Source organism: Onychomys torridus, chromosome 2 (genome assembly GCF_903995425.1).
Source record: "Onychomys torridus chromosome 2, mOncTor1.1, whole genome shotgun sequence".
Lineage (NCBI taxonomy): Eukaryota > Metazoa > Chordata > Mammalia > Rodentia > Cricetidae > Onychomys > Onychomys torridus.
In genome coordinates, this window is record NC_050444.1 from 61,825,279 (window position 1) to 61,852,737 (window position 27,459).

At 42.5% G+C, this 27,459-nt stretch overlaps 3 protein-coding genes across 3 annotated transcripts; 1 reads left to right on the forward strand and 2 right to left on the reverse strand.

The window, feature by feature from the left end:
- Positions 1 to 991: 991 nt before the first annotated feature.
- On the reverse strand, positions 992 to 14,557 carry Topors (TOP1 binding arginine/serine rich protein, E3 ubiquitin ligase). The gene is made up of 3 exons (XM_036177518.1): positions 14,389 to 14,557; positions 13,034 to 13,234; positions 992 to 4,263 (listed from the first exon to the last, which is right to left on the reverse strand). Exons 1-3 carry the CDS (start codon positions 14,389 to 14,391, stop codon positions 1,291 to 1,293), a joined length of 3,177 nt encoding a protein of 1,058 aa, XP_036033411.1. The 5' UTR covers positions 14,392 to 14,557; the 3' UTR covers positions 992 to 1,290.
- On the forward strand, positions 14,285 to 15,061 carry Smim27 (small integral membrane protein 27). The gene is made up of 2 exons (XM_036177521.1): positions 14,285 to 14,434; positions 14,732 to 15,061. The coding sequence occupies exons 1-2, from the start codon at positions 14,390 to 14,392 to the stop codon at positions 14,852 to 14,854; spliced, it is 168 nt and encodes a 55-aa protein (XP_036033414.1). The 5' UTR covers positions 14,285 to 14,389; the 3' UTR covers positions 14,855 to 15,061.
- A 122-nt stretch (positions 15,062 to 15,183) lies between these two features.
- Positions 15,184 to 25,824, reverse strand: Ndufb6 (NADH:ubiquinone oxidoreductase subunit B6). The gene is made up of 4 exons (XM_036180133.1): positions 25,346 to 25,824; positions 23,035 to 23,127; positions 17,714 to 17,758; positions 15,184 to 15,367 (listed from the first exon to the last, which is right to left on the reverse strand). The coding sequence occupies exons 1-4, from the start codon at positions 25,523 to 25,525 to the stop codon at positions 15,299 to 15,301; spliced, it is 387 nt and encodes a 128-aa protein (XP_036036026.1). The 5' UTR covers positions 25,526 to 25,824; the 3' UTR covers positions 15,184 to 15,298.
- Positions 25,825 to 27,459: the final 1,635 nt, after the last annotated feature.

The window sequence follows — 27,459 nt, forward strand, 5'->3', positions numbered from 1 at the left end:
AACTGCGAAGTCCATTCCTCCATCCCTCTAAGACTTTCTATTTCCCACTGTGTAAATTTCAAAATGTGGACATCAACTTCAGAGTCCTAGGATTTAAAAACATTATTGCCTTTTAAGCAAATTTTTACCAAGTTGTTTCTACACTTTCAGCAACCCTGCCTCTAACATGCTAGGCCCTACTCTTGCTCTGGAACACTCCGTGTGCTCTTCCTTCCCGATACTACTGCTGTCAACTTATTTTCTGGATTCTAACAACTATTACATCCACCTCACCTCAGATCAGGTCTCCATTATGTATTCTTCGTATCTACCTTCATATAATTATATATGTAACATCCATATATACATATACACAGCAAGATACAATTATATGCACACAAATATATAAATCTGGATCAAGTTCAAGCTCTGCTGTTCACTGAAAATCCTTCCATTGCCCTCTTATTTTCTCTACAGATTAAAAATAAAGAGCCACTTGGTGTGAAAAGTTGCCAATGAAAAGTTTGGCCAGGGCTTGTGTTTGTAGTAAGCCAAATGCTCCAAAGCCATTTTCCTCAAGAAAATAGGGCACTCAATGTCAGTTAAAGACCTGATCCAACCACTGAAACTGGGACCTGTAAATGATCACCCGCTTTTTAAGACTTTGGCCCTAGCAAAACTTTAAAGAACGCAATGTTGCACAGGAAAAATGTCTGAATTCTTTTATAGTGTACTATTTTATTGTCTTTTGTTGAATACACATTTATTTTACTGCCAGTCCAGATAAGCAAGTATATAAACAAAATACTAAACTCTGCTTTTGGCAGAAGTCAAGATAACCTGTGCAGATTAAAATGACTTATTTCAGCCTAAGAAATAGTTGTGAATCTTACAAAATTTTTTTATGAAAAATAACTGCCCAAAAGCATTCTCCCAGCTTGTAACACATTTTCAGAATAACTCTTGAAAAAAAAATTCAAAAATACTACCATAAAAATATGTCAATACCATATGGCTTTATGAAATAACTTCTAAATTTTTTTATTTTTATTTAAAAAGGTTCCCAAGTTTTAAATAAACTGCTAGCAACATTTCTTCACTTAAAAGTGCATATATCTGGGGATGGGACATACATAACTTTTTGAACAAACAATGAAGTTTACAAATTAACACACACGCACACACAAAAACACTTAAAATATTTTCAGAGGCAAAGTTTTTCCAATGTAAGTCATCGAGATTGCAAGTTGATGACTTTCCCCTCCTTTTTCTCTATAGCCTCTGAATGAAGAATGAGATGCTTTGGCAGTTTTAAGACGTATCACAGTCTCTACCAAAAGACACTGACAATAATGAGGTCCGTGGAGAGGGCAATGGTCTTGATGGCTCAATCTGAATAGATCCATTACTGGGCTGGCTCTCCAAATCTGAGGCAAAGGTGCTTTCTTCTCTTACATCAAGAGTTTGTTCAACCGAGTCTGGCTGTGGTACACTATTATCCACAATCAGGCTGGTAGTCAAGTCATCAGTAAGTGCAGTAACATCACATTCCTTGTCCAAGACAGAAGGCTCATCTTCTATGGTGACAACATCTTTCGTTTCAAATGCTTCCAAGGAAGGAGTCAAAAGCTCATTGTGCATAGGCTGTGGAGGATTACTAGTGCTACATTCCACACCCGCCTTTACTTCCGCGTCCTTGTCGCTGTCACTGTCGATGGTTATGACAACTGGGGAACGTGAAGTATTATTATCTCCGTGGTGTTTCTTGTGCTTCTTCTTATGTTTCTTCTTTTTCTTTTTATGGTGTTTAGTTGTGTCAGCAGTTTTTCCTTCATAAACTATCTCTACACTTAGGCTTCGCGTCCTCCTTTTCCTCTTCTTGTGTTTTGTCTCTCGGTCTGATGATCGGCTATCTGAAAAGCTATCGCTCTCATTTTTGTAATTTCCATCCAGTTTTGATGATTTTTGGTAATGACTGTCCTTCCCTTTGGAAGCACAATCACGAGATGGTTGAGCCACTTCGTTAGTACCTTCCAAATGCCGGGTTTTGTACTTCCGTTTCCCTCCAGGCTTTTCGTTTCGCACCCGGTCAGGCCCAGTTGACGTAGTCCGTGACCTATTACTAGACAGGCTTCTTGATCTGCGCCTTTCATAGTAGTAGTATTTCCTTTCACTGTGATTCTTTTTCCGAGCATTTGTTCTTTCAGAAAAAGACTGAATTCTGAATTCTGGACTTGAAGACTGTCTAGAATAATGGGCTCTTGAAAGAGTCCTCTTCCTATATGATGATTCATAACCATCCCTGTCCTTGTTTCTGCTATAGTAAGTGTATTCCCACTTATATTTGCTCCCATAATTATTTCTTAAGTAATAGCGATCTCGATTTCTGCTTCGTGATCTTCTTTTGCCATGGTCACTGCTACGAGACCTTGACCTGCTGCTGCTTCCACTACTCACAGACAGTGTCTGGCTTTTCCTTGACCAGCTGCTATCTCTAGTTCTTGACCTCTTTTTGTCCCTCCTTGCTCTAGGTCTGCCACTACTCTCCCTACTTCTGGATCGTTTAGTCTTCATTCTTTTCTTCCCATGATGCTTCCTATGATTCCTCTGATCATGCCCACTTCTACTCTGGGAACGTGAATCTGAACTTCTTGATCTTCCTGTCATCCTGTGTCGATGGTTATATGGGGAATATCCTCTGTCTCCTCTTGTAGATGAACTGTCTCTGGGAGTTGACAGTGATGTAGATCGTTTCTCTTCTTTCTTTGATTTTATTCTTGTATCATCATCATCATCATCGTCATCACCACCACCACCACCACCACCACCACCACAATGGCTTTTACTCACTTGCTCATCCTTTCCAAGAACAGAACATGGAGATGAACATCGACTAGCATCAGAATCACCAGAACTGTAAGACTGCTCTTGTTCTTGTGTCTTCACCGTTTCCACCTTCTCATAAGAGCCCAACTCCTCAGAATCAGAAGACAGTTCAACAAGTTCTGGGGTCCTTTCAGCTAGTGGCTTAACAAACCCAACAATGACACAATTATCTGACGATGAATCACTGTCATTATTTAGATCGTCATTGGTCTGCACTCCCTGTATCTGAGAGGTGGCCCCCGTGGGGACAAGTTCTTCATCTGAACTGTCCGAAGAATTTAAAAGGGAAGACATACCAACATGCACTTGCTCAGAACTTGAGTAAGATGGCCCGGGAGTTTCGTCATCCCATGGTGCCTGCCTAACAGTGGATGCATTCATATCCAGCTCTTGAGTCTCAGCCTCATCTGGTGATATTGTTATGACTGAAGAATCAGAATGGCTGCCTTCTTCAGATGAAGGAGGGCAATCATAATTAGCATGCTGATCAAAAGCTGCCATGTTGAAGGGAGATCGAGCAAAACTGATAAATTCATGTATAAAATGCTCAGTTCTATTAAGCAAAAATGGTCTTAAGTCAGACACAAATGCCTGACTCTCCAAATCATAGCGAGTAACATTACTCATAATGATGTGCTGGACAATATTGACTAAAGATCCATGGGCTCCAAAAAGAACCGTAAGCTCACGTTTTAACCAAGGGACTAATCTATGAAGGCAAGCTGGATTTCTACGGAAGAACTCAGCTGAAATATCCCTGTAGCGGCCACCGTCTTCAATGCTTCTAACTCGAACACCAGCACGATAAAGAGTTCGCCTAAAATTAATAATATCTTGTTCCTGAATTTTCCGCAAAGATCTTTCATCTGCAGTAGTTGGCCCTCTTAATGCCATTTGTCTCATAAACTGAGGAATTTCAACATCTCTAGGTCTTGCTGAAACGCTTAACCCTTCAAACAGTACTCCACTGTCTGGTGGGGTAGTTGTTCTTCTATTTACGGTACTACTAGTTGAGTAAAGAGAAGCACTCCGTTCTCTTGTCATAGTTGTCCGGTAGCGAAATCTTCGAACCTCAGGAGCAGGAAAAGAATCATTATATGAAGGCCTTAGGACATATTCCTTGAAGTCATCTTCGGCCCTCACAGAATGGAAAATAGAATCAAAGGGCTGTTTACATAGTGGACATTCAGCTTTGTTTTTTGACCACTCTTGCACACAGCGAAAACAGAACTTATGCAGGCAGCGATCTAAGTAAGACACATTATCAAATCTGTCCAAGCATATAGGACACTTAGAATCAGGAGATGCGTCAGCCGGTACTGTCTGCTGCAATTTGCTAGTACCAGCTTTAGGTGAAAAGTTGTCCATTCTAAATTCTTTAGCAGCTGAGGCCATTATCTGTGAAAGGGAAAGAAATGTATCAGTAACTCCGTAAAAGGATAATCAAACAAAACAAAAAACAAACAAAACCCCAAAAACAAAACAAAACAAAACAAAAAACCCCACAGAAACACTTTGTTCGTACTTAGGCAAAAATGGTTAAACATAAAAAGGCAGTACATGATAAAAGCATAATACCATAGCAATTAAATCACAAGCTCCAAGATCAGTTTTCCTAGGATAAAATCCTCTTCTGTCCTCAAGTGTTACTATCTTACTTTCATCTCACCCGTAGGTCAGTCATTTGCCTAATGACTGACCTACACTGTAAACTCTTAGGTCAGTATTTGAAACAAACAGAGAAGCACAAAAGCCAAAGTACCTATGTCCCCTATTCAGACTGAAGTTACATTTTCAGTGATTCTGTTATTTCCGATGCTATAAACATTATGTTTCTTTCTAGACTCACTTATAAAATAAAAAAAGAAAACCTTGTGTCCTCAAATGTTATTTTCATGTATGGTTTTGTATTTTACCCACGCACACACACCTCTAATACCATGGTCCAATTATTTATAGTCTAACTATATAATATACACCTCTAACATCATAGTCTATTTATTAACAGTCTAACTACTGGGTGTTTATGTTTCTAAAATAGTCTTTGAAATAATTTATATGTACTCGATTTACTTTATATGATAAGGTATATAGTGATATTTTATTTGTATTGAAATGTGATTTTATTTGTATGTCAATAAAGTTGCCTTGAGGTCAGAGCAAGCCAGAGCAGAAGCTGAGCAGTAGTGGGGCACGCCTTTAATCCCAACACTTGGGAGGCAGAGCTAGGCGGATCTCTGTGTGATCAAGGACACAGCCAACATGACAGACACACACCTTTAATCTCAATACCAACCATAGAAGACCTGGAGGTCTGTACAAACAGGCAGTGACAAGGAGGTCATGTGGCTGGGTTTACAACCAATGAGAAAACAGAACAGGAAGTCTTTAAATAGACAGGACGCACAGAAGTAGGTCTCTTGCGGAGAGGAGGAACCGCAGAAGCAGTGAAGGGTAAGGTTTTCCGCTTTTGCTCTGACCTCGTGGTTTTTAACTCTGCAATCGGTTCTGTGTTTCTTATTTAACAAGCTGGTTACATCTACAAAGGTACATTAATTTTTCTGAAAGAGCTTTTGTAAAATAAATATGAGAAAGATCACCTACTTAAGCCAATACTTCACTAAAAAAATGGTCTTTCAGTATAAAAGCACTAGAAGGTGGTATGTAGCTCCAACAGCTAAGTAAATGTCAGCTGTGGTATCAAGAGGACAGCCAGCCAATAGCAGTACTTTACCACTGCAACCACATTATTATGTTCAATCAGTGATCATTTCTAAGTATTGCTTTTCTTTTGGAGACAGTTTCCCTGTTTAGACTTGACTGTCCTGGAACTCACCCTGTAGACTAACTGGCCTCGAACTTACAGAGATCCGCCTGCCTCTGCCTCCCAAGTGCTAGGGATGAAACGCGTGCACACCACCACACCTGGCATCTCTAAGTATTTCTAAAAACCTGTCACAGCTTTTGTTGTTGGTTTGTTTTGGTTGAGACTGGGTTTTATTATGTAGCCCACACTGGTCTCCAAAACAGAAGCTAATGCTCCTACTTCTGCTTCCTGAGTTCTATGGCTAAGTGCAGGCCACTGGACCTAACCCTCCTTTTTTGCTAAATCAAAAAGTGAAACCACAAGGGATATTCTATGCTTGATGTCTCCTTCATTACTGTCTGCACCCTCAACACAAGAATGTTAATGATCACTTTTCTTTATATATCATCTCAGGCAGTAGCTTACAAAATGAGCTTGCTGGAGCTGAAATCAAATATCCATAATATTTCAGCTCTCTCATCTATAAATCCTTTCTTATACTACATTTAATTTTAATTTAAATTTTTGTTTGTTTTGCTTTTCGAGACAGGGTTTTCTCTGTGTAGCTTTGGCACCTTTCCTGGAACTCACTTTGTAGACCAGGCTGGCCTCGAACTCACAGAGATCCACCTGCCTCTGCCTCCCCAGTGCTGGGATTAAAGGCATGTGCCACCACCGCCTGGCTCTTATAGTACCTTTTAGACTAACCCTCCTGTACATAGTATAAGATTGCATTCGTTAAATTTCTCTGGTCCTATTACTCATCTTCCCCACTTCATAGGAAATTCCATCACCACTCAAATGCTAAGTTGGCTGAATGATAGAATTACAACTTCCTAAATAATCAACTCATTTGCCTAATGGGGGGGAGCACCAAAAACAAAAACAAAACAAAAAAACAACTGTACTGCTGAAATACAAGTGAGTCACCATAGAATTTCCAAATTAAACATGTTCACTTCAAGTATTTTGACTTTCTCAGAACCATACCTTAAGAGAAAAGTCAACTAATGCAAACAAATGTTTCTTTAATAGTCCAGATATATTCTCAGTCTTCTCTTCAGAACTCTTCACTGGTCTTGGAAAGTAAAAATTACAAATACACAATACTAATTTCTTGTTCTATTTATTAATTATTTATGTGGTTTTGGGGAATGGAATCCAGGGTCTCAAAAATGCCAAGCAAATAAATACTCTACCAATAAGCTCATCCCCAGCACTTTTGAATGGATTCAAACTCTCGACAGTATCACATAAATGTCTCAGTATTTCCCTCTATGTAGAATAATCAATCCATCCAGAAAAAAAAAGTTTAAGGCTTTAAAAAGAGAAAGAAAAAAAAAAAAAAACACCTTTGTAGGATCAAAGCCATTCTGTGCTCAGAGCAAACAAATGGCAAAGAGGGGGAAGGAAGTGTAAGGCTATGATATGAGACAACCAGGCTTCAACTCAGACTAGCAGCTCCCAATCCCAAACCAGAGGAACCTGCAGCACCAACTTCACTTGGCCCCTCAACACAATGGACCAGAGTTAATAAAAGTGATCAGGAGAATTCAAGATACAACACATTTTACCTTACTAAGTTTCTTTGGAAGGCAGAATTTTAGTGGTAACTAAACATTTCTAATTCAGACAAAATTTACAATTCAGACCTGGGAATGTATGTAGCTCAACGGTAGGCCTGTCTGGTACAGGTAAGGTAGTACTGTATTCTATTCTCAGTACCGCAAAAGAAAAACAAGGAAAAGAAATCACAACCCAGGATCAATTAATTAAAGGACACTATAGCATGAATTGTTAGAAGGTCTTATTAATAAAAACAAACCAGGTATTGGGGTGGATGCTGAAAGATTAGAGACACAGAACAGGCCACAGCTAACCTCACCTTGCCAACTTCTCTTAGACTGGAAGCCTTTGAGTCCTCATCCAAATGGATCTCAGCTGAACAGCTGCTAAAAGCCTAAAAGCTTAACCAGATTCAAGTTCCTGGTCCTCATGCCTTATATACCTTTCTGCTTCCTGCCATCACTTCCTGGGATTAAAGGCATGTGTCACCAGGCCTGGCTGTTTCCAGTGTGGCTTTGAACTCAAGAGAGATCCAAATGGATCTCTGCCTTCAGAATGCTAGGATTAAAGGTGTGTGTGCCACCATTTTCTGATCTCTATATCTAGTGGCTGTGGAACCATGACCATGCCTAACAGCAACTTTGAAGTATTCAAAAGAATGACAGGACCCAACAAAGATGATTCCACATGAACTATGGTAAAGCCATTAACCGATTAACACCACAGAAAGATTGGCTTTGGACTACAAACTGCTCAGGACAATTTCGAGATAGCTACCTGAGATGATCCAGATTCACAGTCAACTCAAGCAAGGACTTGAGACAAACCCTACATTTTCCCATTATGCAGAGACTTGACATTAACCCAAAAATTTTCTTTTCAGCATTCCCTAAAGATGTCTTCGTCCCCCAGAAAGCAGGAAGTAATTTTGGGTGGTTTTTGGTTGTGAATGGCTTATGGATAATTGTTATTGTTTACGATGGTTGGTTACAAGTTAATTGTTAATGGTCAAAAAAAAAAGCTAAACAAAAGAGATTAGATACAGGTTCTTGTTTTAAAAAAAGAAGATAAAAGGTAATTTTTGATTTTTGGATCTACTAAAAAATGAGAATATGGATATAAGATAAAAAGGGAGATTATTCAATCTACTTTTAAAAAGGAACTAACTTGTTTTAAATAGGATAAGTAATGAAATTTTTTTTACTAAATTGGTCAAATGTTAGTGGTCTGGACATTGTTTATATATAATGGAATTTTTTTCTAAATCTGTCAAATGTTAATGGACTAGACATTGTTAATGTAATTCTTGACTGTATATACTTATTGGATATAGTTTTTCTTGTATCAGTTACAAGCTTTTTAAATTTTAGACAAAAAAGGGAAAATGTGGTGATATTGTGTTCCCCAATATATTGTGCACTCTAATATCTGGGGTCAGAGAACAGAACAGCCACTAAAAAGACATAGAGGCCAGAAAATGGTGGCACATACACCTTTAATCTTAGCATTCTGAAGACAGAGATCCATTTGGATCTCTCTTGAGTTCAAAGCCACACTGGAAATAGCCAGGCATGGTGACACACGCCTTTAATCCCAGGAAGTGATGGCAGGAAGCAGAAAGGTATATAAGGCTTGAAGACCATGAACTAGAGTCTGGTTAAGCTTTTAGGCTTTTAGCAGCTGTTCAGCTGATATTCATTCTGGATGAGAACTCAGAGGCTTCCAGTTTGAGGAAACAGAATCAGCTGAGGAATTGGCAAAGTGAGGTGGCTGTGGCTTGTTCTGTCTCTCTGATCTTTCAGCATTCACCCCAATATAAGGCTCCGGGTCTGTTTTTATTAATAAGAACTTTTAAGATTCGTGCTATAGGATACTAGACTATAGACTCCAAACATCAAGACTTAGGTTTCACTTTTCAAAGAGTATACTTCAAAGTCTTTCCTAATTTTGAGAAACATTACTTTGACAGCCTAAGACTAAAGACCAACCAACAGGTAAAAATAACAATTAGACTTTTCTTGTATTTCCATAAATATATTTATCTACACAATACAGTGCAAGTTAGAAACATAAAATAGCAATGTAATGATAATATAATCAAGAGACTTGCCTGTTCAAAAATCATCACTAAATACTAAAATTGTTAAACTAAAAATGAATAACCACGTGCCTTAGCAATTCATTTCTCAGTATTCACTCAAAAGAAATTACAAAATAAACCCAAATAAAACTCTCAAATTAGTTATTGATAGCTCAAATGTGGTAACTGAAATGCCTATCAACTGATGGATTAACAAAATGTGGTTTGGTACTATCAACATGGTCAAACCCACCCAGGCTGGGGAAGTCACTGGCTCAAGGGGTGACCCTGATGGTTTTGCTAATGCTTCCCCCAACCTTGGTCAGAGCCATTTTCTGTAATGCAGAGACTTATTACTGGTCATCAAAGCACCAAGAATAAACAACTGTGAGTGTCTGACAACTCACTGGAGCTATGGTCACTTGTACTAGTTCAAGCCAGTGAAAAATTAGAGCAGAGGACCCAGGCTGAGTTCTTACACCAACAATGGCAACTCACAATCATGTATAACTCCAGTTCCAGAGAATCAAACACTGTGTGTACGTGCACACATGTTGGCTACTGGTAGGCTGCCCATGCCCCAGTATACCTATACAGCCATATAAGCATATAGGCAGCACTAACTGGACACAGTGGCTTTATAATAAAGATGCATACACAAAATCACTTAGCAATAAAAAGTAAATAAAGTACTGACTGCTACAACATAACATTCTTTTTTTTTTTTTTTAAATAATGTGTAGCCCAGGCTGGCCTTGAACTCGTGATCCTCCTGCCTCCGCCTCCTTCAGCAAATCCTACCAGCGTGCGCCACCACAACATAACATTCTAGTAAATGAAAAATAAAACTAAAAAGACCAAATACTATATGGTACCATTCATACAAATGTCCAAAATTGCCCAATCTATAGAAGGAAGGGTAACTTGAGCTGGTAATGAGATTCCTTTCTGGGCAGATGAAAATGTTCTATAATTAGACCTGGGTGATGACTACACACCTTGGTAAATACATTTGCAAAGAGGTCCTTATTTAGGTGGTAAATATGGAACCATTTGTATTTTGTATTCTGGGTTCTAAAAGAAGCCTTCTAACTGTTCTTCTACCCTAGTAACCTAGGGTTTAGACAAAAATTAGTTCCTCCAGAGCAGATTCCACCAGCTCTGTTCCTACTTCCTAAACAGCCAAATCCAAAACAAAGTCTATTGACTTTAGGATGCATTGAACTTTTCCTTCCCTAAATCTTCAAATCTGCAGATTTAGGTGGTGGCGCATAACTTTAATCCCAGCACTCGGGAGGCAGAGGCAGGCAAATCTCTGTGAGTTCAAGGCCAGCCTGGGACTGGAAAGGTGCAAAGCCTCACAGAGAAACCCTGTCTTGAAAAAAACAAAACAAAACAACAACAAAAACCTCTTTATACCATAATCCATGGGAAATTTCAAACAGGGTCAAACATATCTAGGGTAAATAGGTGGACATAAAGAATCACAACTGCAATCTAATGAAAGATAGACTGGGAGTTTGGAAACCTGCATGAATTTCAGTGTTTTCTCCCTCCCCCCACTAAAGTCAAGACTTTCTATCAAAGTTTCCTTCTATAGCATTACTTAAATTATCACTGGACAGAGGATTTAACCATCTGACTGTATTTCAGTGATGTTATCTCTAACACAGCATCAGTCAACACTGAGAATTGCCACTTTTGGGTGGTGGGGGTAGGGAAGAACCAGGTCTTACTATGTAGCCCAGGCTGGCCTGCACCTCAGCTCTGCCTGCCTCTGCCCCAAGTGCTAGGATTAAAGGTTTGGGACACCACATCTGGTTAGAACCACCACTTCTTAGTTTGATTTCCCTACATACCAGGCCAGGGCAATGTTATTTCTCAAATATTTTCAATTCTAAACTGGAATACCAGTAGTCACTTGAAAGAGGACAAGAACAGCTTATGTAAAGGGATGTATTTCATGTAAATAAGCATTTACAACAGTGTTTGATCAACAGTAAGAACGCAACATAATTGCCTAAGTTATGGAAAAGTTTGATTTTTGGTAGTAATCATCACCAACAACTGATAGGTTTCCAAAAATAGTCAATAGTAATTAAATAATAACGATGATATACTTTCTTTTTGTTTGTTTTTTTGAGACAGGGTTTCTCGGTGTAGTTTTGGAGCCTGTCCTGGAACTCACTCTGTAGCCCAGGCTGGCCTCGAACTCAGAGAGATTCTCCTGCCTCTGCCTCCCAAGTGCTGGGATCAAAGGCACGGGTTATGTATCTAAGCAAAATGATTAACAACGGTCACAGGTAGATAAACTGGAACAATGATTGTTAAAAGCAATCTGAGTTCTACTTGTAAATATGAGTAGTTTAATCAATTCTAAAAGTTTTGGGACATAAATGACCAAATTTAATTTCTTCTTTTGAGGGGTGGTTTTAGTACAGGGTTTCTCTATGTAGCCCTGGCTGTCCTAGAACTCAGTCTGTAGGCTACACTGGCCTCAAACTCAGGAATCAGCCTGCCTCTGCCTCCCAAGTGCTGGGATTGAAGGCTTGGGCTAGGAGTTTCTAGTACCAGTAATAAAAAGAATTTATTGGAACCAAGTACTGTAGTGGATAGCCATCCCAGCATTGGCCTGGAAGTTCCAACCCCCTACACAAGAGGTAGACTGAGCAGAGTTCTCCAGAGAACACCGCCGGACTGCGCCATACCTTTGCCAGACCCTGCAACCTATCCCTTCATTTGTAAGTTACCCCACAAAATAAACCTCCCTTTTAACTACAAGGAGTGGCCTTAATAATTTCACCAATAAAGTACTCTGGAACACCCTGCAATCCCCTCACACTGGAAGATGGCAATAGAGTCAGAAGATCAAGGTCACCCTCTGCTACAAGGAACTCCAGACCAGTCTTGGCTACGAGAGTCCCTGTCCAAAAGTGGGGGTGTGGACGGTGTGTGTGTGTGTGTGTTTGTGCGCGCGCCTGGAAACTATACCTGTGAAAGCCACTCACTTCAGATATGCATGCTTGAGTGTGGCTGACTGTAGAGCTTTTCTTCACTTTGAATTTCACGTACTAAAAACCCAAACCCTCAAATCCTCCCAAGCAACAATCTCTACCTAGTAGTAGCTTACATCTTAGGCATCTGTTTCCCGTTTGTTTTGGTTTTTTTTCTTAATCTAGAAACGTACCCACCAAAATTGCTTCCCAGTTTCCTTCTTAAATCTCTATGCTCACCTCTTCACTGCCCTCTCCAGTCTACAAATCACAATCAGCAGCCCAGAAGCAAAGCTGCACTAACCAGAGGTGTGATAAGTCACAAGGCGCACACACAAACCCTACCTACCCACACGCCTAACACTGCACAACTACCACTAGTCTTAGCGGCTTCCTTAGCCCGAGAACCGCCGGCACGGACGGAAAGACAGCCACACCACCTACGTTACGTAACCGCGGATCAACTAAAAATGCTACTCCCATTTCCCAGACAGGTCCCCGGGGGGCTGGGGACCCGCCAAGGTCACACGTCCCTAGAAGCGCCGGCTCTTTCCTGTAGTCCGTCGGGCCCGCGCCCTGCGGGCGGCGCTGAGACACTCCCCTCCTTCGCCCACCGCCTGCGATCCACAGGTGCCCGGGTGGCGGCGGGAGGCCCAGGCCGTACGCAGCCTTGTTCCGGGACCCGCCAACCTCAGCACCGCCCATTGTCCCCACCCGACTCACCTCGGAGGACGCGGTCGCAGGCCCGGCTGGGCCGCTAGAGGCCAGCTCCCGTCGGGCCAGCACGCTGGGCCGGTGGCGGCAGGATCCGCGGAGGCGTACCCGGCGGCTCCGGCGCCTCCCTTCCTCCGCAGGCGGCGCCACGGGGGGCGCTTCACCCTCCTCGCGAGACAGCGGAGACCCCGGCGGCGGCGGCTGCGACCCCTGTGACGTAGAACGCTCATCACCAAAGGCAGTTTGGGGGCGGAGAGGCCGAGACACCCCCTCCCCCCCCACCGCCATCCGCGCGCTCTGGACGCATGCGCCGCGCACAGGAGCCCGCAGGGGGCGGGGCCTGGCGCCCAGACGCCAGACCCTGCCCTGCCCCCCACGGCGGGGGGGCGCCTGTCTTTGGGAGGCGAGGCACAAACTCCATAATCGTGGCCAACTATGCCGGGGCGGGGGAAAAAAAAAAGAACCTCGCGAACTTGGACACGTTGCTGGACTTCTCTCTAGTACAAGAACTGGCCTGAGCTCCCACAGTACCCGCGTCCTCGCGTCTTTTGCTGATGGCATGAACACCAGGCGTCGAGCACGTCCCCAGCCGCAGCGTTTCTCCCTGCGGCCCGCTTCCCCCACCCTGTCCACTCTTAGAAATCTAGATCCAAACTGCATGGGACGCGTCTGCGCCCAGGGCCGCGCAGTGCGGGCTCCGGCAGCCAGGCCCCCCTCCACTGTGACCACCGCCAGCATCCCAGCTCGCCTGCCACCCTGCCTTTCTTGGGGGCTTTGGTAGTTCCCACTCGCTGAGGCCCTAGACTCGATAGACGTCCCGTCAACACTTGTTGAGTGGCAGATCCACCGTGCTGGTAGCATCTCTAAAAATAACTCCAGCCATAAGCGGCCGCATTCTTACTAGTCGTTCTTCATGCATGGCCGGGTTAACAGTTTCCAACGACTCCTTAGTCACACAAAGGGATGGGTGATGATGTTCATACTCAACACACCCAGGACCGTCTACCCACATTCGGTGGGAACGGATGTGGGTGTAGGGCGGCAACTTTAATCCTTCCAGCGTGACAATTCTCAAATAAACTTACATGCACTCGATGGCATACTATTTTGCGTTAATATCGCACTGCCACTGGAGGGGGAAAAAGTTGAGAAATGCTTATGTAAGCTCAAAAAAAAAGCGCGATTTTAAAATTTTCTCGCTGCCTGAAAGGCGGGCTAGGCCCGGGTCACGTGACGCGCTCCAACTCCGGGCGGAAGCGCGCCTGGAACCGCTCGCCGAAAGATGGCTGCTGCAGCAGCGGGGCGGACGGCGCCCGGGAGCGGGCTCTAGGGCCCGCGCCACCCCGTCCCCGGTGCTCCCTTACCATGAGGCCAGTGAGTCGCCGCACCCTGGACTGGATTTACTCCGTGGTAGGTAGCGGGGGCGATGGAACTCCAAAGCGCCGCATCCCAAGGCCCGCAAGCCGAAGGCCGACTGTTTGCTCGCGGCTCGGAACTCCAAAACCCATTCCTAAATTGAGCGTTTACGCCCTGCCCTCAGCTCCGCCTCTTCCTGGAGGACACGCTCTTCCGCCTCTGACGTCAGGGCGGCGGGCCTGCGGGTCTGCGGGCAGGGCTTCAGTGCCCCACCTGTAGCTGGCAATCTGGCCTGAGCAGGCAGAGGAGCCGCACGCTCATTTTTCTTTTTGCCTTCCCTCCCTCTTTTAGCTGCTACTTGTGATCGTCTTGCTCTCCTGGGGATTCGTCATCTATGCGTCGACTGTAGCTGCACGACGGCAGCTACGGAAGGAGTTTCCAGACAAATTCTTTGAAATGAATGAACTTTGGTAATTCCCAGCAAACAGTTCTTTTCCTCAAAGAGCACCTATGTAGACTTAAAAGTAAAATTCACAACACAAAACTGCGTGTGGTCTTTTGTGATAAGCGTTAACATTGCTGATTTTTTTCTTCAGGTCATAGATTTTCATTCCAGTGCTTCAAACACTAAACATCCTCTAGACAAACCAGTATTTAAAAAAATAAAATCTATCATGTGATTAAAATGTGTTTTGCATCCTGTTTATCAAAACGGACAGGAAAAAAGTAGCTGATGGCTCTGTTTAGCATTTGTCTTTTTACTGTTAGTCTCAAATCGGACGATTTTTTGAAAGAAATATAACAACACTCCAAGAAAAAGCTTTATTGGTTACTTTTCCAGGGAACAGATTCTGTAAATACAACACTATAGGAAGAGGCTTTAGATGTTACACAAGTCTTTCAATTTTTAAGTGCTCTTTAATGATGTTGATCAGGAAAGTCTTTCATTGGTGGAATTACTTCTCCAGTCTCCAGAATTATATCACCCTAGGAAAGACAAGTAAATGTTTAATTAAAATTTTTTATTAAATATACATTGTATTGTAAAATATTTCAACATTTGTTTAGCATAATAAATGACTATAAACATATAAACATTTTGTTAACTCAAATTAAGCCAGGCATGGTGGTACACACCTTTAATCCCAGCATTCTAGAGGCAGAGACAGAATTTCCATTTCCAATTTACTTAAAACATTTCAATTTGGATGCTATATTTCCATCTGTACTAATATATATATATATAAACATATATGAAAATCTTTATATATAAAGATTAATCAAATTATTGCAGGAGGACTTAAAAATTGAAGAGGTATAGACATATAAAGTACATATTTAGACTGTCTAATTTTGAAGTATGGATACACCTGTGAGACCATCACCACAATCAACTCGATCAAGATTTAATATTTTATTCCTTCCATCCACTAGCTCAATCTCCCCTCCAGTTTTCAGGAAAGTAGTAAGTCTGGATAGGTGGTCACTCTGCTCCAGTCCGTGTTCAGATGCTACATGGAAAAGCTATTACACTGTGGCATTCATTTTAATAAGGACTGAGACAGGACAGACTGCGAGGACAGCCTGACCCATGCTAGTCTATCACATCAGGAAGGAGAAAACATGTTCTGGTAAGCCAGAGACTTGCAACACTGTCCCGGCTTGCTCTATTCTAAACCAGATGGCTGTTCTGCAGCTTGTCAAAAGGGAAGATTCTGGAAGTGGTCAACAACATGGAAACAGGAAAGGACCACTGCAGCAAAAAAAGAAAATATAGAAATAAACGGAGTGCTACAAAACCAGTGATTTGGTCTTCTGTACAGAGCCTGATCTTATCCTTTGTACATAAATGGCAAAATAAACACAGATAAGTAACCAGGCAAGCAAAGAATAAATATATATTAATTAGCCAACTAACCAGCAAGTTAATGTCCAATTTTGGACACATTAACTACATGTAAGTAAATAACAGAAGTTTCCTGTTATTTCCTAAAGCAGAATTCCAATATGAACAGTTAAACACTTTTGATGGCTTGCCCCATAAGTTCCCTGTTATAGCTGATAACAGACTATTGTAACACGTGGTGATATTTTATTTGTGCTGAAATGTGGTAATATTTTATTTGTATGTTAATAAATAAAGTTTGCCTGGAGATCAGAGGAAATAGCAAGCTCTTAACACAAAAGTCGGGCAGTGGTAGCATACAACTTTAATCCAATCACTTGGCAGGCAGGGTCTTTGTGTACTCAAGGTCACACTGGGAACAGAGGTAAGCTTGGTGACACATGCCTTTAATCCCAGTACCAACCATAGAGACCTGGAGGTCTGTACAGACAAGCAGTGACAAGGAAGTGAGGTAGCTGGGCTAAGAGCCAATGAGAGGGCAGAACAACAAGGCAATAAAGGCGCAGGTTAGACAGGAAGTAGCTGGCATTTTGGAAGCTACAGAGCTGGTGAGGTAAGGTGGTTGGTGGCTCTCACTATTTCCCTGATCTCTAAGGCTTTCACCCCTATATTTGGCTCCATGTTCTTTAAGACTGCTTAGAAATTCGTCTACAGTAATGTATGCTACTTAATGGAAGTTTTTGAATTTACAGTTATAGTGGTTCACTCATTATTTGTAAGCAGAGATAGACAACATGTTTTAGTATACTAAACAACAGCCTCATAAACAACAAATAAAATACCAATTGATTATATATAATATATAGTTTATATGAAGACTTAAAAATTAAAGCAACATACACGTAATAAAGTGTATATTTAAACTGTATAATATAATTTTGAAGTGTAGATATACCTGTAAGACCATCATCACAATCAAGATAAAAAATATTTATCATTACAAGATTTAGTATTTTATTCCAAAATATTAGATTTTTGTTTTTGAGATAGGAACTCACTATATGGCCATGGCTGTCCTAAAAGGTACTATGTAGACCGAGCTGGCTTCAAACTCAGAGACCCTCCTGCCACAGCAGAGGAGTACTGGGATTAAAGGTAGACACCAACACACTCAGCTTAATTTAAATTTGAATTGACAAAAAGTATCTCTTCAGGCTTACGCTACAGCCTTTTACCCATGAAAAACTGAGGGTTCCTTCTGCTCTAGGGCAGTCAAGGTCAAAAAACCAGGCTGAGAAATATAGTGTCCACTCCGCATTTTCAAATTCAGTTGCTACGTCATACTATCCTCCTTTTCCCTACAATAATACACAATACACTTAAGCTGACAGTAAGAAGGATCATTTTATGCTAATGAGCTTGGCAATCACTTGTAGAATGGGAGGGGAATAATATACAAGCAGAAAAACTGGAGTTTTGAGACTTACTGGGAATATTCTGGGCTTCGAGTCAACGATGGCATATGGTTTTTTCTGTAATAAAAATAATTCTGTGTAAATCAGTGTTAGACTTTCTTCTGAAAATATGTTAGATCTTATCCCAAATTCTCCTAGAACTCTGGGCCCATATAACTGTTAATTCAACAACTCTACTTACGTCAATAGCATCTGGAAGTTAGCCACACCCACAATTTCATTTCCCCTCCAACTGCGGCTCCTCATGTTCCCCATCCTGGCTAATGGCACCTGTATTCCCTCTAAAAGCCAGAAGCCCTAACTCCTCAGCAGATAATCTACCTTGCATCCAACTGATCTCCCCAGGTAACAGTACCTTCCTTGCCCACGCTGTTGATGTTTTTGCCAGAATTGCTCCAACAGCACCTACTAGCTACCCTGCTTCTACTCATGCCCCCAACAGCACAGGTAGCATGATCCTTTCAACAGGGATCACATTTTAGCTCAAAATCTCATAATCCTAAAAGAAAAAGATGGAGTCCTTGCTGTGATCTCTAAAACCCTCCATGACCTCACCCCTCACTAACTATTTGACTTTCTACCACTCTCTCCCTACTGTACTGTCGGGGTGCACCACATAGCATGGGCCAGTTGAAGAAGGAAGGCATTCCAAGATGAAAGTACTCCAATTTTGAGGCCTATGTGGCAGCAGGAAGGTCCAGTCTCTTCTGATGGACTGAACCACCAAGAACCATACAAAAGCGTATTTATTGATTGTTACTCAAAGTAATTCCTCATACCAAGGTCCCTTAATCTTAATTTGCATGGCTTAGTGAAGGACAGCATCACACGCCTCCATGACTCCAGTCCTTTATTATGTATTGTTTGCAATATGCAATAACACAAGATTATTATTATCCGAGACACACACCTGAGGTGTCTAGTGGCCAAAGTCACAGGTGATACCTGGCCTTCAGCAAAACAATTTCACAGGTAAAGGGAAACAATCACCGTTTTCCACAAGGATTCTTCAAGGTCAAAGTGCTTCAAAAAACTGGTTGTTCATTCTAGTATCTACCCCAGATATAGTGACTCGGCTACATCCCTACAACTCTGTACCCCAGTCACAATGGCTCCCTAGCATTAGTCAAATCAATAAAACCTGTTGTGTCCCAGGCTTTTGTGCTCACTGATTCCTCTGCCTGAAGTGCACTCCTCTTGGGTATCTGCTTGTCCCTCACCTCATTCCAGTTAGGTACCTTTCAGTATCACTTCTGCAGAAAGGCCCAATTAAAAGAGCAGCTCTGCCATTCTCTATTCCTTTGCCCTGCTAATTTCTCTTCTAAAGAACTGATCACCTCCTATAATCATATATGCCTCTTATTCATGTGCTGATTGCCAGTCTCCAAGACTAGAATAAGCATGTCATGAGGCAGGGCACAATCTGCTGAGTATACTGCTATACCCCTATCTACAGTGCTTTGCATAAGAGGTGCTTAATAGATAAATGTAGAACAAATAAACTCATAAAGCATGTATGTATGTATGTCTGCACAAGATACCATACCAAAATATTTAAAAGATCATTGGCATGATATAAGACAAGGGGACCAAGATCGTGAGAGAAGCTTAGACTATGATACAAGGGAAATAAAATGTCTTTATTATAGGAACTGTGGCCAGGGCCAGGGAGGTGACTCTGGGTAAAGGACCCAGGCCTGGCAACCTCAGTTCCATCTCTAGAACCCACATGAAGATAAAAGGAGAAAACCAACTCACAAAATTGTCCTTTGACCTCCCAAGCATATTATGGGACAGCTGTACTCCCACCCAAACAATAACAATACATATTTTAAATTTTTTATTCTAAAAAGAACTGTGGCCAAAGTCAAGAAGATACTAAATGTCTTCAGAGATGTAGAATTCAGTTACTGAAACGAATGTTACTATAATGAAGCTGCAGAATTTCCATAAACAAACCAAGAGAAAGAATAGTGGTCCCAGACCCCACCAAACAAGAAATGTTGAAATATATCCACCAGTGGCTAAGAAAGCATGAATCCCTCAGAAGTAACCATATTAATGTCTTTTTCTCAACCCAATACTTTAGCTTATTAAATATGCTTCTGCTAGAGGAGAAATGTCTTTGCAATCCTAAGACAACTTGGCCACAGAGATGATAAAGGAAACTACACTCTGTATAAAATAATAAATACCAAGTTTTAAAGGTTGGGATGGGACTGGAGAGATGGCTTAGATGTTAAGAGTACATACTGCTGATCCAGAGGACCAGAGTTCAGTTCCCAGCACCCACAATGCTTGGCTCACAGTTGCCTATAACTGCAGTTCCAAAGAAATCGACTCCTCCAGCTTCTACGGGCATCTGTACTCATGTGTACACAGCACACAGAGATACAGACACACACAGACACACACCACAGGCACACGTGCAAGCACACATAAATGGAAAATAAATCTTTAAAAATATAAGTAAGGATGGGTTGGAAAGGGAAGTGGATCTGGAAAGAGCTGGGAAAGAGGTGAGCATAATCAAAACCATTGGAGTTGTACAGAACTCTCAAAGAACTAATAGAAATAGGTAACTAAAAAGGAGAAGTTGGGATGATCCGCATCCATTGTTAGAATTCTAAGTATAACAGATTAGGTTCAGGATTAAAATGAAAATGTATAATAGACACACTTCTGATTTGAAGCTGAAAAAAAATTGCTTCTTAGAGGCACCAATATACCATATAGACACCTAAAATTCAGATTGACCAAATCAAATTTATAGATGGGTTTAAAGCACTTAAGAGAAAGTGATGACAATTGTTAAGTGGGATTGTCTTAAGAGTTCAAATTCAATTAGTTTCAAGGTGGTAAGCTTTATCAGGGGTATGGCAGTGTAATTATAAGATAAAAGTACACTTTAAAATAGAAAACTAACTAAACTCTCAGACAACACTCGACCACTCCTGTACAGCAGCCACTCTTGGAGGTTTCAAACCTTCCCCGCCAGAAGGCAGTGTTCTTCTCCGAAGGTCGCCATGCTGAAACAGCGATGAAGAAAGACGGACAGTGACATGCAAAGGCCCAGGCCTGGAGCTGCATGTGAACATGGTTTTCAAGCCCCTCAGTACAGAAGTGTAAACCATTCTGACCCTTAATAAACTGTTAGTACGTTTATTGTTGCAGAAGGGTTTTCAGCTGGTTTCTGAGATGGAAGAAACCCAGTTCAAATCCCTACTATCCCTACTAACCTTACTGCTGACACAGCAGACAAGCCATGATGACATGGATCCCCCAGAACCATTATGGACAGGGGAGCACATAATTTCAGATCAGTTGCTTTTTCCCCAACTTCTAACGAGTACCAAACTGCAGCAGCCTCCAGCTGATCTGCCTGGTGTAGAACTTGGATTCCTTCGGGCTGTGTTCAGTTTGTTTTGTTTTGTTTGTTTATATTTCCCTCACAATCATCATGTCATTCTCCCATTTAACAGTGGCGAATTCGCCTGGGTGTGGAAGCTCATGGATGTCATCAGGAGAGAGTGAGGAGATCCAGAGTTCCAGGCTAGCTTGCAGTATACGAGGCTTAGTTTCAATACACACACAATGAAGAGTTCCCACTGCTTGTTACACATATGGCTCACCTCATCTCCCTAGATTTTGAAACTTCCCCTAAATTGGTCTCAGCTTATTAGATCAATAGCGAGCCATCTCCTCAGTCCGGAGGACTTCTGGCCATGCTCATCACTGACTTTCCATCTTTCCTTCTAACTGGCATAACTTGTTCCCTCCACACCCTTCCGAGAATGTTATCTGCCCTCTAACATAATACATATTCCTGGATGTCAGATATGTTTATTTATTCTTTCTATAACAATAAAAAGGACACACTAGGTACTGCATTCTTGTTGCTCAAAAGTCATAATGTGGGCCAAGGAGATGGCACATAAAGCAAAGGCTTGCTGCTAAGCCAAACAATCTGAGTTCGTCCCTGGAGACCCCATGGTGAAGTGGAGAACCCACGTCCTTCAAGGTGTCTTCTGACATTCTTTAACCTCCATGGTTAACTAACACTTTTGAAGGTAACAAGCCAACAATCTTGCTCCACTGGACATTCCCTCCAGTTGGACTTGTTTCAGGACTCCTCGTGACTGCGTTCAGATGATGAACGTTGGGCAGGAATATCACAGAGCTGAGGCTGCTGCTTCTTGCTGCTCTGACAAGCAGCAGCTTCAGCTGCCTTAGGGCTGACGACACAGAGATGCTGCCTGCTGGAGTATAACTTAGGGACAGCACTGTCCCCAGGCCTTCTCAGTGGACAGACTTAGTGAACATGCATACAAGCACCCGTTCACACTCACGGTTATTTCTCTACCTGCCTATGAATAGATAGTAATGACTGAATTCATACCAATACTTCCAATTCTAATCCCACTCCCCCGAGAGTTCTCCCTTTCATGGAAACAACCCCTTCCCACCACTGTACTTACTTGACCAAGCTCCTCACATATAACAAATCGTCGCCGCCACCACACCCTCCCATGTTTAGCCTCCTCACCTCATTTGATGTCTTAGTCCACTTCAGGTTCCTTACTCTTTCTTCTCATGTTCCAATATCCTACACCAGGCTACTGTCACTAAGGTTCCCCAAATAGGCATGCTCAACCGACTCTTAACAACTCTCACTGAACACAAGAATGCCCTCTTTACACTATTTGAGTTCCAACAGCCGACACAGGGAAGTCACCACTGTTCCTTCTTCCATGACATCCCAGAAACTGTATGTCCTTCTCCTACTGCCCGGAGCCCAATGTTATGAACCAACCATACTGTGCCAGCCCTTATCTTTAACTAAGGCAAGTGGCTCTGGACAACCCATGCAAGATCTTACCATGAAAAAGTTAATATTTTTGGTCACCCTAGATTCTAAAGAAAGAGAATTATGAGAAATCAGACTTTTACAAACAGGAAGAATGAAAGGATGAGACCTCTTTTGAATGATATGACACACCTAAGCTGTGCTAAAAAGGCAGCAGAAATCATCTCCCTGCCTCCTGCTCAGGACTCTAGGTGTAGACACTCTGATCAATTAAACACTATTTCAAGTTATGCATTCAAGTTATAAACTAGATGTATATACAAGTAATCTTTTGAATTTCAAGTTTTGAAACTAGTTGTATCTAAGACCATTTAAGTTCAATTAAATCTTTTGCCCAAAAGAATTCAAAGAACTTCAAAATGAGCTTAAAGTGGTATATTATTTCCTCAGTACAGCACAGCCACAGGAATTTATTGGACAATATTAAGGATAAGTTCTAAAAAGCACACATTTAACAAATACTTACAGCTACGTGATATTTGACGTAATAGTGAATAAACCAGAGAGGTATAAGCACATGAGAAACAGCGAAGAGACTGGACCGGTATGTCTTAAAGACCTGCAGGGGGAAACACAACATGCAAAATATAAACAAATACTCTCTTTTTAAATTGTTTCTATTTATTGATTTTACATGTATTAGTGTTTTGTTTGCATGTATGTGTGCCACGAGTGTGCCTGGTGCCATTGGAAGTCAGATATTAGATCTGAAGGCACTGGATCCCCTGGAACTAGAGTGGGTCCTGGGAACCAAAACTAGGTCCTTGGCAAGAGCCAAGTGGTCTTGAGAGCTGAATCATCTCTGCATCTTCACCCACTCCTCATTTTTATCTTCATTAATGTATTTTGAGACAGGGTCTCACTCTTTAGACTAGGCTGACCCACTGTGTAGCCTGGCCTTTGAACATACAGCAATCCTTACTCAACCTCTGCAGCTGCTGTATTACCAACACGTGCCACTCACTACACGGAGCATGAGATAGCTCATTTTCAATGTGTGTGGAACAAAAAGCAAAATAAGAACAAAAAAACCCCACCACCAACAGAGAACAGTGTGATGGTTACTTTACAAACTTCTCAATGGAACATATCTCCTGACAGATATGGGCTAACCTACCTACTCCAATATTTTCACTAACTCTGGGAATCCCTGTAGGACAGCCAGAGCCAGAGCAAACAAGGCTTAGGATGAGTAGCATTCTGCAAGACTGCTAGACAGGGTTTAGGATAAATAGCATTCTGTAAGACATACGGCATTCATGTTCAAGAAAAAAGCAAGACTTCATATTAACACACGGGTGTTCTAAACTCACTGAGAGGTCTTCTGATATACCGTTTTAAAAGGGGAAGTCAAAATACAAAAAAAAAAAAAAAAAAAAAATGGGACTTTTCTATGGCATCTAATTTGACTAAAACACATCCTTGAAGGAGAAAGACAACCTAGAATCTATGTATTATAGCAGACGATTATAGTAGAAAAAAAAAAATCATTGAAAGGCAAGACAAAATTCAACAAATGATTACTTCCTTAAATCACTAGCTAAGTTATCAACTTAGTTATCAACCAGTGACTGCCAAAATCAACAGGCAATGTCAGATACACAAGAAGAGAGAGACAGCTTGAATTACAGTTGAATTTTACCACCTTAAGTATGCGGTATACCCTTTTACACTAATTCCTGTTGCATTACACTTTGAGGCACAGCAAGACACAGTAATTACATGTGGATTTCAATATGAATTCCTTCATGTGACCAGGAGCAAATCCTTCAAAAAAAATTTTTTATGTTTCTCTTTCCTTACATTTAAAATGAGAATTAGGAACTGTTTTTATCATTTAGGAATAAAGAAATGAAGTAATGCACACAAAAACCTCAACAGAATACTAGGTTCGAAGATAGCCAAGAGCCCACTGTTGTTTCTTCTTCTTCTTCTTCTTCTTCTTCTTCTTCTTCTTCTTCTTCTTGTTATTATTATTATTATTGGAAGTAATTGAAAGCAATTCCCACATTATTATTATTATTATTATTATTATTATTATTATTATTATTACTATTACTATTATAATCATCATTGGAAGTAATTGAAAGCAATTCCCACATAGTGGTCATTATTCATCACGGATGTGACTAAACAGACTCCAAGAAAATATCCGGAACCCTTAAAATAAAAAATAGCCTTAGGAGGGATGATTTTTCTGCTTGGCAAAGTCGAGGAAAGACAACTTAAAAGTAAACAAACCGTGCTCACAGTACACACTGAGGCACAGAACGGGAGCTTCAGGGTGTGACAGCATACCAAATAGAACCCTGTCTTCTGTTGCGATCCCTGAGGCTGTACTGCACCAGCTAGCATCCCACCCCACCCCCGCAGCTTAGTGCAGTGTTAGCTGGTCTCCATCACCTCGACCTTACAAATGGCGTGCGTGTTCGCAGCCTGTGAACTCCAGTGAAGTCTGGCCTGTTACTCTGAGGGAAAGTATCTACACTTGAAAGAACTACATGTGCTGAAAAACCTAAGGTCGGACTTCTCAGTACACCTGACAGCCAAACAGGATCATCCTCCCGAAACCAACCCGCTCCGGGGCTCCAGATCCCTGCCCAGGACTCTCGTGGTGCCCAGTCTCCGCTAAACCTGAGACCCCAGACTGACTGTCCCTGGGGGCCCTCCGGGGCATGCACAGGGTCGGGCCTGGATGGGACTGAGAGGAGCGGGGTGTGGGGTGGCCGGGCTGCGACCCGGCGTGGGAACTGGGACCTGAGTGGCTCATCACTCACCACGTTCTTCCACGGGGCCCCGTCCCGCAGGAAGTTATTCCAGAATCCCTCCAGGGGCCACAACCTGCGCGGCGGCAGCACAGGCTCCCGGGGGCTCAGCTCCTGGTCCTTCAGCCATCGCCTCCTCAGCTCCCGCAGCTGCTGCAGCCGCAGCTTCTCATCCGGCGTGTACCCCGTCATGGCGCCGGCGAGCCTGCCAAACAGACACGGTGCGCGTCCGAACCCGGGGCCGGTCACTTACGCGCGCGGCCGCTCCTCAAAGCGACCTTGAAGACACCTGGGAGCGGCGCGGTGTGATGACGTCACGCCAACCCACGGCCTCTGGGGGCCGCGGACTCCTTCGCGGAAGTCGGAATCTGCTCGTGCGCAAAACCCTCTCTCTCTCCGGCCCTGGTTTTCAAGATCCCGGATTAAAAGCAAGCTCGGGAAGATCCCTTAGTTATGAACTAATGGGGGCGAGGAGGAACGGGGGAATAGAAAGTGTGAGAGGTCCTGGGGCTGGAGTTCAAAGAAGAAAGAACTTGGAGGGGAGGGGCCGGAAGTTTACTGACCCTCGGCCCCGCCCCCTTGAATCCTTCTCTTGACCTACAGATAATTGATTCAAGTTCAGATCCCAGCCCTTTTGTAACCGGTCAAGGGACCTTGAGCAGCTATCTCGGTTTCTTCCCTCGTCTGTACTGCAGAAATAAAGAACACTTTATTTGGGAGATTACCCAGGCCCATTTACTCTTTGATCCGGCCGTCCCCCTTAGAAGCTATCCCAAAGGTATGGTAGTCAAAATTTGCAGAGGTACGCACGAATATTCATCACGACACAATTTGTAATAGCAAAACCTTAGAGGCCACCTCCTGGATTCCTCATCCGAGGATAAGTGGGAAAGCGTATGGTACTGTAAAGCACTGGAATGCTACAGCCGTTGTATAGATAAGCTTTCTAGTCACAACTGTGGAGTGACCCCAGTCTATTGTTAAGGCAAATAAATGAAGACACCTAAACTCAGTAGAAAGAAGTGTTTATGGTATGCTATCTTTTATCCAAAAGAGAGGTGAGCAGTGATTGTGTGTGTGTGTGTGTGTGTGTGTGTGTGTGTATTCCCTGAAAATTTTAAATTAATATAAATGAAAACGAATTTTGTTTGTTGTTGGAGACAAGAGTCTGGTGTAATGTAGGCTGGTTTTGAACTTGCTATTGAAGGGAGACTGGGCTTGAACTCCTAATTCTTCTGTCTCCACTACTCATGAGCTGGAATACACCATTATGCTCAACTTAAAAACAACTGCTTTTGGTGGAAGATCTGGCCCTGAGGTCATAAGAGCAGGAGAGCTGTCCCTGCTCCTCATCAGCTGCAGCACTCGGGAGAGTGGGCCCTACACCTCACCTGGGCAACACAGTAGAGCTGGCCCTGAAGGTGTAGGTGTGGGAAAAATGACCCTGAGGACTTGAAAGCTGGAGGACTGGCCCTGCCCCTTGGTTATAGCTGCAAACCGTGAACTAGCTGGGGCAATCAATGCTGGAGAGCTCAGCGTGGTAGTGGTGAAGACAGGGGAGAGCTGGGTGGGTCAGAACCAGGGTTATGTGTGTGTGTCGGGGGTGGGGGGGGGGGGTGGATGTTAGTCCTGTGAACCCAGGGATGCAGGATCTCCATGACACAGGGCAGCAACAGGATATCCAGGAAGAGTCTCAGTGAGGGCCCAGAGCGCAGAGAGACCAGGGGCCCCAAACCAGACCAATGATTCTTTGTGATGAATGCCTGCATGTAAAAAGGTATGGGTAAAGGGGTTTACAGTGTGACTCACTGTGTCACTAGAGCTAGATTGCCCCTTCTTCCTTTTTTTAATCTTGAAATTTGGGGATTTTTTTTTTGGGGGGGGAGGTGGGATCTGGAGACATGATGTGAAAGATACAAAGAATAAATTTTAAAAATTGATTAAAAAACTGTTTTGAAAACAACAATATTCTATAGGGAAGATTAGTCTAGAGACCGAAGTAGAAGCTAGTGAGTTGTAGAGATGACTCAGCGGTTAGGAACACATGCTGCTCTTTCAGAAGACCCGAGTTTGTTTACATGGGGGAGGGGGGCGGTCTGGAAACAGCTCTCTGGAAGACAAGACTA

Coding starts and splice junctions, on each gene's coding strand:
- Topors (XM_036177518.1), bottom strand. Junction 4,264..13,033: donor CTGCGACCGCGTCCTCCGAG/GTGAGTCGGGTG, acceptor TCCCTTTCACAG/ATAATGGCCTCAGCTGCTAA.
- Ndufb6 (XM_036180133.1), bottom strand. CDS start 25,525: ATGACGGGGTACACGCCGGATGAGAAGCTGCGGCTGCAGCAGCTGCGG. Junction 23,128..25,345: donor GGGCCCCGTGGAAGAACGTG/GTGAGTGATGAG, acceptor TTCCCCCTGCAG/GTCTTTAAGACATACCGGTC. Junction 17,759..23,034: donor ACGTCAAATATCACGTAGCT/GTAAGTATTTGT, acceptor TTTTTATTACAG/AAAAAACCATATGCCATCGT.
- Smim27 (XM_036177521.1), top strand. CDS start 14,390: ATGAGGCCAGTGAGTCGCCGCACCCTGGACTGGATTTACTCCGTG. Junction 14,435..14,731: donor TGGACTGGATTTACTCCGTG/GTAGGTAGCGGG, acceptor TCCCTCTTTTAG/CTGCTACTTGTGATCGTCTT.